At 39.9% G+C, this 10,899-nt stretch overlaps 1 protein-coding gene across 1 annotated transcript in view; it reads left to right on the forward strand.

Annotated features, from left to right (window-relative positions):
* ptprn2 (protein tyrosine phosphatase receptor type N2) overlaps positions 1-5,920 on the forward strand; it is a 131,785-nt gene extending 125,865 nt beyond the window's left edge. The window contains exons 19-22 of the mRNA XM_037757389.1: positions 367-420; positions 1,429-1,493; positions 3,506-3,579; positions 5,708-5,920. Coding sequence (XP_037613317.1) covers positions 367-420; positions 1,429-1,493; positions 3,506-3,579; positions 5,708-5,779 — 265 coding nt within the window. The 3' untranslated portion in view covers positions 5,780-5,920. The remainder of the gene's footprint in view (positions 1-366; positions 421-1,428; positions 1,494-3,505; positions 3,580-5,707) is intronic.
* The last annotated feature ends 4,979 nt before the right edge of the window (positions 5,921-10,899 follow it).

The raw sequence follows: 10,899 nt of genomic DNA on the forward strand, positions 1-10,899 counted from the left end.
GGCAATCACAACATCACACCGCCACATCCATCATCACCCACATGTCACAATAATGCTGTTTGAAATGATGCTCAATTTATCTGCGTGGCGCGACACTGATTCGTTTTTCTCCGTCCTCAAATTAAAGTGATTGATTGACGGGAGGGTGCATCTCTCAGGGTCCTGTTTGCTCTTCTGATTGTCGCTGTCGTTAACTTTAAATCCAGACCACAGAAGAGCAGAAGTCCCTCATGAGTCACACTTTAATTATCACTGTTGTTGTTGTTATTCAGCAAAAAAATTCCAGAGTATGATTTAGCAGCATTCAAGACAACTTGCCGCCAAGCTCACAATAACATCCAATTTTCTCTTTTTTTCTTATTTCAGAAAGGTTAACAAGTGCTACCGGGGTCGATCTTGCCCGATAATTGTTCACTGCAGGCAAGTATAACTATTTGAACCTTGTGACAGTGGCTGAACCTGCTGAATTGCGGTAGCGATTGTGTGTTGGAGGGGAGAGGCTGTTTATTCTAAACCCGCTCAGTCCATTTACTCTCTCTGGCTCCACTGGAGCTGCTGTTTATTCCACTGGCTGTGTCTGTATGGAAATGGTGTGGGCACAAAGAGCCAGAGACACTTCCATTTCCCATTTGGTTGAGTTAGTTAACTGGCCTTGATTGGTTTGTATTAAACACCAGGTATCTGTCTGACCACTTTTAATAGTCACATCCTGTTAAGTCATGCGTGGGGGCGAGGCAGGCCGCTCTCCCTCTGAGGGAGCGCTACGCACTGAGTGTCTAGCAGTGGATTAATGAAGCAGTGGTGCTCAGGCCGCTCTCCTGTTTTATTGGCCTTGCCTTTATTAGAGAGATGTGCACGCCTTGTTTGCAATTAACATGCAGAGCCGTTGAATGGCCGGCGGGCACAAAGGGAGGCTTTTCATAAGGCTATCTCTGGAGTAATGGAAAAGCAAGGCTCTCCAAAAGCTGTTCTCGAACCGCCCCTGGCCTCTCAACCTCTCCTCTGCTCCTGAGGTGCATTCATTTAAAAGCCTTTGTCCCCAGCGTGCCTCAGAAACCATTCCCCTCTCCCCAATAGCCGAGCAAGTCTCAAGACCACACATGCACTCGTGTGCAAAAGGTTTAACATAATCACATTTATTGGAACATCAAATATTCAGATCTGCTCAGGTATTTTCACAAGATTATCATTGATTTTTGCTATTTAAATATTCTATTTCATCCGTGATATCAGGTTTAAGGCAGATGGAGCAGTGTGTGTCTGTGTGCGTAGACTAATTTGTGTTTAAATATACTCCACAGTCTCTCAGCAGATGCAGATGTAAATGAGCAATTTGTTTCCTCATAAGAAAAACACTCTGAGATTAAAGCTTCACTCTGCCACCTTAATGATCTCCATCTCTCTCTCTCTCTCTCTGACTCTCTGCAGTGATGGAGCTGGCAGGAGTGGGACTTACATTCTGATTGACATGGTCCTCAATAGGATGGCTAAAGGTAACGATCAATGGCTTCCTTTTCACTCTTTCTGCTCGCGTTGAAGTGTTGCCCTGGCAACGCCAAAGCCTCTCATTTTCCACAGAGGGTCTTGGGGATGCATTAGAGGGTGACTTTCCTGAGGCCTGGAGAGGCAGCGAAGACAGACACGGAGGGAGCTGGAGAGAGTGGAACAAAGAGAAAAAGGAAAACGAAAAAAGAGCCCACATTAGTAATTATCCATTTAAGCTACCGTCACGCCATATTGACCTGCATCACAACTGCAACATGAATTTATATAGCGCATGCATGGAAATGAAATGTTTAAAGGGGAAATCCGAATTTGCAAACGTTGCTCCAATGGTTTAAATCAATATTTAATATTTAATGGGAACAGTTATTGTTATTCTTAATCTGTATAGGTTGCACCCCACTCTCACCCTTTATGTTTTTTCCTATTTTACAAAAATATAAACTAAACTGAGCTTCAGGATGTTAAAATAAAAATCTGGCCGTGCAGGTGCTTTTTATATTTTCTGCAATTTGTGAGTTGAAAATTGCTAGTTCGTGTTGTATAATCAAAAAACACGGTCAAGGAAGGGAGTCTGAAATTGGCCACAAATAACAGTATCCTGGCGCCATCATGGTACTGCGGAAAGTCTAAATAAATATAAAACAACTGGGCAAGAGAAGCTACCTGAAAAGCATCTTTGCGGCGTGGGAGTATCAATACACTACATGTGAATCAGGAATGGTTTGATTTGATAGCTGAATAAGAATAAGCTCAGTTTGAGTGAATAAACTGGTATTTTTGTATCATATTCGTTGAGATATCCAAGTTTTACATCCAAACACATTTGGATGTGGACATCTATTGTTAAACAGGAGCTGAGTTCTTCCAAAGGCTGCCTTACGTCACCTTAAAGCCCTCCATAGCTTAGCCTGCCCTCTGCCCTTTGCCCTTTGACCTCTGCCCTTTACCCTCCTCCTCCTCCTCCCGTGCTCCCCGTCAGAGCTGGTTAGGAGGACGGTCGCCTCTGATGCGAACCTTCCCTTCACTTTCTGTAAAACAGTAATAAGTCTGACCCGTCCTGATGGAGTTCATCTGGTTCGTTCGTCGTCCGCGGTGATGAAAGGTGCCACCCGGTCTCTTTTTAACCTTTTGTTTCCTGCTCCAGAATCGAACGTATAAAATGAACATAATCTCACTCTCCAAAGTTTTTTTTCCTTTGGTCGAAGAGCCTCTCTTCAGCTTAACTTTGGAATCCAGCCCTTCTGAGACATGAAAGTCTTGTCGGAGCTCTGGAGTACTTTGACTACTAAGTCCAGCTGCATTAAAGCCCTCTTTTTTTTACTCTCTCACACTCACACACACATTTTCGCCCGTGCTCTATCTCTTTTGCTTCCTTTCTCTGCCTCACTTTCAAAAACATCTCGAGAGTTCAGGGTCTCTCTGCGGTTTTCTCCTTCCTTCTCTGTCGGTTTTTCTCAAACGAGCTGTGGCGTGAAATCCATAAATCTGAAAGTAGAATAAGATTTCCAGATTAACATCACACACTCTCGAAGCCAAAACAGACTTAACTCAACAGCAGCTGATCACTGGTGAAGGCGAGCAACTGTTGCATAGGTTAATGGCGTCTGCAAAGGCAATAAATCATTTTAATTAGAGTTTGCTGATTCACACATACTGTCCAAACACACACACTCAGATATTGTTGTATCAAAAAAGCTCTTTGCAGACTTTATAGTTGCACATAATCTAAACCAATTTTTGAACAAGATTCTCACAGAGAAGCCGGCGCTTAGCGTTTTTTGAATGCATTATTGCACATTTCCCAGACCCCAAAAATATCCTCTTGCATATTTTATCGAGAAACAGTGTGTGGCTCTCGTCCAAGTCTTTCGAGGGATGAATGTAATAATTTTCAATCGCTGCGCTGTTCCAAAGGGAGCCCAGTATAAAGAGAGATTGACAGATGTGAGCTGGATTACTCCGCTGCTTTGAACTCAGTCCAATTTTCGGTCTGTTGCAGGTGCTAAAGAGATTGATATTGCCGCTACCCTGGAGCACTTGAGAGACCAGAGAGCTGGCATGGTCCAGACAAAGGTAAGGTCCCCGGCTTTGAGTTAGAGAGGTGGGGGAGATGAGGGTGGAGGAGGGAGGGAGGGAGGGGTTGCAGTCATTCAAACAGACGATTGTCTACTTCATATGCACATGGATCAGGGGAAATGATGTGGTAATTGATAACTGCTGCAGGATTAGAAAAACATTGTCTTGGAAGATAATAACTCACTGTTCCACATTTATCACTAGACACAGAGACCAAGATCTTCTGTTACAGGAATATTTTGTGCATGAAACCGCAGCATTTTAACACTTTCTCCTCATTTCTATCACTTAAACAACATATATAATTAATCCTAAACTATTAAATGTACAGTTTTTTATGTAATATGTTCATTTAAAGGGAGAATTAAGTAGATGTGTAACTACGATAACTATTGATAAATCTGTAAAATGTCAATAAATAGGGGAAAAAATGCCCATTACGATTTCTCAGAGCCCAATGTGATGTTTACAAATGTCTTATTTTATTTGACCAACAGTCCAAAAGCAAAACATATTCAGTTTATAAGGATTTATAACAGAGAAAAGCTGCAAATCCTCACATTTTAGAGGCTAGAACAAGCTAATGTTTGGTAGATTTGCTTGGAAATGAAAGAATGAACCAACAATCAAACATATTGTTTAACATTTCCATTTAATCCTTCTACATTTTACCCATCCGGTGCTGTTGATTTCATACTTCTAATAAAATGTTTTAGTCTGAACAGTTTAAATCACAGCGGGCGCTCCACCTCACAACATTTTGGGAAATAGTTGTATGTACAAAGCATTTCCTCTCTTACCCACTAATACACATAATAGGTAGGAAGTCTCTTTTGTTTCTCTCTTGTAATTGGAAGGAATAATAATAATAATAAAGGCAAAGCTCATGCAGCAGCAGTGGGTGATAATAATATTTATGGAAGCTGCTTGCTAACAGACTCCAGTGTTCCTCGATGGTTCATTAATGCTGCTTTTACAGCCCTGCTGCTGTATTCAGCGCTCGCTCTCTCTCTCCCTCTCTTTTTCTTTTCTCACAACTCTAAGTGAAATTATATTGGAATATTGTTGATTCCACTTTGTGGCTTCATGCTGGGTCTACACAGAAATTAGATTGTAATGAGGTATGAAATTTAGAGTTAGGTTTCAAGGATTGGACAACCAATTATCTTTTTTTTTTCCTCTCCTCTTTCATGATGTCGCCACTTTATTTTTGGATAGACCTCGGCAAAAATAAAAGAGAGAACATTTATTTCCCTTCTTTTTCTGGTTACTGCTTTTGACAGACATCAACATGCAGTAATTACAGCATGTGTGACCAGTTTTTTTTCTTCCGTCTGTCTCTGATGTGTCGAGCAGAGATTGATCTCCCCCCAGTGGTGTAAACGTGAACAGCACAATACCTGGTTTTAAAAGTGTCTTTTTTTTAAACACACAGAACTGTAAAGTCAACTTGGGATTAGATAGGCGCACGGCGTAGCTATAGATGGATGTAGTTACATATTTTCTGGCCCTATCGCAACATCAGAAGACACATAAAAATAGAAAAACCTAATCACTCCAGATAATCTCCACTGCAAAGCGAGAAGGCGCGGGGCCACCGGTGACTCCTCCGTATTGATTTAGCCTATCCTCGGGCCAGACTACGGCAGGCTATGTGTTGACACATCTAAAGACTGCTCCCTCCAAACTCCTACGTACGTTTTCTCTGTGAGAGGACCCCGTGGCCTGCAGCCCGAGGAGAGGAGAGGAATATAAAAACACCAGGTCCATGGGGCAAACATCAATCAGCCCCCTTTTGCGCTCCTCGGGGAAAACTATGAGTGGGATTCACAAACACAAGCACACGCACACACAGCACTGAGAGACAGCTTGACTCAAAAGCTTTATTTTAAGACACACCTGGCTGGATCGATGCCGTGTACGCGTGCACTCCGAGTTGAAAGCTCAGAGAGCGGTTCACCTTCACCTCAAGTCTGTAGCCATCCAGGGTAGGGTCAGGAGAGAGGGAGGAAGACGCCAATCATTCTGAGATGGCATTCCTGAGCTGTTACACACTTGTAAGCACACTAAAACTTTCTTCCCTTTCCCTCCTTCCCCTGCATCCTTCCCTCCTCCTCCTCCTCAGGAGCAGTTTGAGTTTGCGCTGACAGCCGTGGCAGAGGAGGTGAACGCCATCCTGAAAGCGCTTCCTCAGTGAAGGCATCGCATCCCCCACCTTCTTCTTCTTCTCGCTCGCTGAGCACCGGTTTCCTCTGCCCACTCAAGACTGACATCTCTCTCTGCCCTTCCCTCTCCTCTCCTCGCTCTGTTTCTCTTCTTCTGTCTCTGCCTCCTCCTCTTCACCTCTATATATACTGTATACTTATGAATGTCGTGCCAGATATCTCACCTGGATCCATATTCGCGAAATCTCACCTCAGAGTACGACTGTCGATCTTGCCTGATCTGGTCTGATGTGGGAACTTAAGATACGCTCTCCTACTGTGAGACCTTTTTGTCAATATGAACCCCGGTCCTCTATAACTGTGATGTTGTTCCTGAACATACCGTTCTAGTGCCACTGACGAGCTGTTTACGTGATGTCAAGTGAAGATTTTTGTTCCAAAATCAGCTACCTGCCGTTGGAAAAGCTGATACAGACGCTTAAACAGACAATTTGCACATTTAAAACAAACCATAGTGTAGCTGCAACTAACTATTATTTTAAATATCTATAAATATACACATTATTTTCTTTATTAGGGCCCGAGCACCGACAAAGTCGGTCCGAGGACCTATTGTAATTCAAATGATTATTATTCTTATTATTCTTCTATTATGTCTTTGAGCGTGAAAACGAGGTGCTTGGGATAATGAACTTTTTTTGAAATTTTGCACACGTGTCAGACGTGCGTGAAATGAATATCTGATATGGGTTTCGTGCTCGGGTGTGGCAAATTGGCTCGGTAGCGCCCCCTATTGAGTAGCCCCGACGACACGTTTCCCCTAAATTTACGAAATTTGGTAGGTATATGTACCATGACGAGACGTAAATAAAACCCTCTTGGAGGTATACCGTAAACCCAACCGGAAGTCGGCCATATTGGATTTTATGGCGTTTTTTTACCATATCCAGGCGCTGTACTTTAACGAACTCCTCCTAGAGATTTAACCCGATCAACTTCAAATTTGGTCAGTAGTATCTTAAGACCTTTGGGATGAAAAGTTACTCAAAGATCAAAAAGTTATCGAACTATGTTGCCGTGGCGTGGCGGCGAAAAAGCGCCTTTCGCCAAGAAACAGGAAGTTGTTGTAACTTTGACGTACATTAACCTATATGCTCCAAATTTCTCATGCCTGATAAAGGTCCCTGTCTGACGACATCCATATGCAAATTTTGACTCACAGTCATAGCGCCACCTAGTGGTAACAGGAAATATCATGTTTTACACATTGATGTACTCTGCCTCAGAAATTAATCACATCTACGTGAAACTTGGTCAGTAGTATCTTAAGACCTTTGGGATGAAAACTTATCAAAAGATCAAAAAGTTATCGAACTATGTTGCCGTGGCGTGGCGGCGAAAAAGCGCCTTTCGCCAAGAAACAGGAGGCTGTTGTTACTTGACTTTACATAGTCCAATCTGCTCCAAACTTCACAAGCTGGATAATGGACCAGGCCTGAAGACATATATGTGGTATTATGCGTGATAGTCATAGCGCCCCCTACAGGAAACAGGAAGTTGTTGTAAATTGGCTGTACATTGTCCAATCTTCCCCAAATTTGACATGTTTTATAAGAGTCTTGCCCTGAAGACATGTACGTGCCCCGACGTGCGCGCGTGGGCGAGGGCCCGATCATCGCTGCTTGCAGCTTTAATTAATTGTTGAAATTGAAAAAAAATGGCATTTATAATGTCTTCTATTTGCTTATTTTGTCTGACTAACAGTCTAAAATCTTAAAATATTCAATTTAAAGTCATATATGACAAAGAAAAACAGTAAATTGTCACATTTGAGAAGCTGCAACCAGAGAATATTTAGCATTTTTAGCTTAAAGAATTACAATTAATCAATCATCAAAACGGTTGCCAATAAAAAAAATCATTGCAGCTCTCAACTGTAGTACTTTTAGTATAATAATATGTAAAGTAAATGAAGTTCCTGCCTGTAAAAATCCTAATATTGTACAGATTATATCCCCTAAATGAAGTGATGTATCGGATACATACATAAATAGCGTTTTGGGAATAAACTCCTCACATGTTTCTCCTCCTCTGTGATCTGAATCAACCCACTATATACTCAGCATCACGTGTACAGATGTTGAAGTGTGTGTATTGTTGTATTTTGGGTCCAGACATCGGCTCTGATTCTTAAAAAAGAAAGCCTCACTCATCATGATTCTTGATATATTCTCAACATATCAGGTGTTTTTTATTCCTCATTGCGTACATTTTACATCTCTGTTAATATTAAATGTAATACAAATATACCAACTGAGATACTTCCTATATCGATAGTTAAAATAGGATATATTTAAGCAGAACTTATATTGGGATTGTTTGTTCGTCCCTCCATCACTGGTAGATTGTGATATGTTGTGCAACATGACAGATTATTCCCTCTATGTATAGACAATGAATGAATCCCTCTATAGTGCTATCTGAAATGTACACTGAGAGCCTCAATGAGAACTATATATTTTGTGTGAAAAGTAACATTCAGGTTGATAATAAATCAGAACAGATTATACTGCTTTGCTGTTGGCGTTTCATGTTATTTCTGATACACACACACACACAGAGGAGGGAGCCGGGTTGCTCTCTCTCTGAATGGCATTTGATCGAATGGTAGCCTTAGTAAAGTCACAAAGAAAAGATGTATCGCGCTCCCTGAGGGTTTGTATCTGGGAGAGGCTCGCAGGTTTGTACAGATGAAATGTTTGGTTCACCGGCTCTGTCAGAGGAGAAAGTGGCTGGGATTTGAAATGAAATCAGTCATGTATTTCAGCCACTGAGGTCCTCTCGCTGTGTTACAGAGAGGAGGAGGAGGCGCAGTCGCTCAAAAAGTCCAATTTCATCAATATTTACTGAAGGATGGGACTTTTGGTAGCACTTCCATGACTATAATGCATTATAAACATGCCTATAATGCATTATAACCTGCCTATAGCACTGTATAATCATAGTTATAAGCACTCAATATTAATAATGATTTATAACAACATATAATCATATAAAGCATTTTAACTCATCTCAACTTTATTTATATAGCACCTCATACAATTCATACACTAAAACTGACAACAAAAAGCAATAAAATGATAAAATAAATGAAGGTCAGTAGAATAAATAGGCATAAGAGATTAAAATATAGTATGAAAAACAATAATTAAGACTTAAAAACTAAGGCAATGCATCTTATAATGACTTATTAGGTCAAGTATCATACTACACTCACTACATTGACATTATTTTAATTTTTCTCTTTATTTTTTGTAAGGATCATAATGTATTGTAATTCCCATAGTTGTAATACGTTATAATGTTTTTTATTTATTGTAATCATATACTATATGCAGTATAATCATATAATGCATTATAAGAATGTTTATAATGACATGGTCTCGTAAAACAATGACCAGCAATTATAAGGTATTATGATACTTGACCATATAAGTAATTATAGAAAATGTTATAAAGCATTATGAGTGCTTATAACTTTGATTATACAGTGCTATAAGCAGATTATAACACATTATAAATATGTTTAAAATGCATTATAGACATGGGCGTCATAGAAAGTGGTACCGTAACTTTTAACTTATTGGAATCGGACAATAATTGCTTGTTTTTGTTTTGTTACGTCTTGGCCAGATCTCCCTTTCAAAAAGTTTTGTGATCTCAGTGGGATTTACAAGCTTAAAAATATGTTATCACAATATATAATTGTGCATTTTCATTTATTTTAATCATTTTGTGATGACTAAAGGGAGCAGATTTCCCCAGTTCTGTTAACAACAAAAATGATCTTTCACCCCAAAAATAACATTACAGTCAGCATCTTTAAGAGAGGCTTTTAGCTGCGTAAATGTTAATGCTAAAACTAATGTGCTTTCACTCACATTTCATGACCTTCCTCAGCGGAAGGAGTTGCTCAGTTGTCTAATCAGTTAAATTGACTTTATTTCACTCAGATGATACAATCAGTATTAATACTGCTTTCCAAGGTTTGTTATTGAGTGACAGTATCAGTTTTTTAGAGGCATCACAGTTATAATATAATAACATATAAACAAACATGGAAAGTGTGGTAGTTAGTATACTGTTTGTGTTATCTTTTTGCCTGTCGTCAAAGACATAATGTACGCCAAAAAAAAAACATGAGCGTTTAGAAGTCGTGAAAAATATACCTTTGACTTGTGTTTTGACACTTGCCTTTCACAAACCTGGAGTTACAAACATTAGTAAGTCATTAATAAAGAGCAATGGGTCTCTTTCTAATAAGGGGGTAAAATAATAAATGATAAAATATCATTACTAAACGTTCTTTACAATAAGTGATGATCCAAAGAGCGAGTGTGATGCTAAAGAGGAAGGCGGAGGAGACAATCCAAATGTTCATATTCATGGTTTATAACTGATCTATAAATCATTATTAAATTATTTATTAGCCATTAATAAAGCCATTACTCACAACTTATAAGCTGTCTATAAGGGGTGCGTTATTAGAAAGTGGTACCAAAATAAATATTGGAATTAATGGAGCATCTGTAATTGAACATAAAATAAAATTGGATGAATTTGACACAAAGTGTAATAAGGATTAGAAAGCTGCAAACACATGAATATGTGCATTATGTATAGAGACTATATAATTTCCTATGTGCGAATGCATATTCATGTGTGTGTGTGTGTGTGTGTGTGTGTGTGTGTGTGTGTGCTGCCCGTTGACATGTCCCTCCCTCCCCTGACAGTTCTAATAGCTGGGAATGAGGCTTCATGCACTTCCTGAGGCCTCATTTGCATATGATCTGCTGATGAGCTGCCACCGCTAACCAGCAACACCAAACCAAAGCCCTATTAATATTCTCCCATTCAGGTTGTAAAGCACACAAACCTAATCAGCTTAGAAATTACTGTATGGAAACCATAATTACGCATGTTTAATTGCTTATCATCTGATGGGTACAAGTTTATTAGAAAATGTATTCATGGTAATTGCTTCCTGAGGTATCTGGTGAGCTACAATACCATGTGATATCCTGTCAGCTCCCATTTGGGAGGATTAATGCGTTCTGAAAAAGTCACAAAATTAGATACTGTGTATTGCCTC

The sequence above is a fragment of the Sebastes umbrosus genome, chromosome 21 (genome assembly GCF_015220745.1).
Source record: "Sebastes umbrosus isolate fSebUmb1 chromosome 21, fSebUmb1.pri, whole genome shotgun sequence".
NCBI lineage: Eukaryota > Metazoa > Chordata > Actinopteri > Perciformes > Sebastidae > Sebastes > Sebastes umbrosus.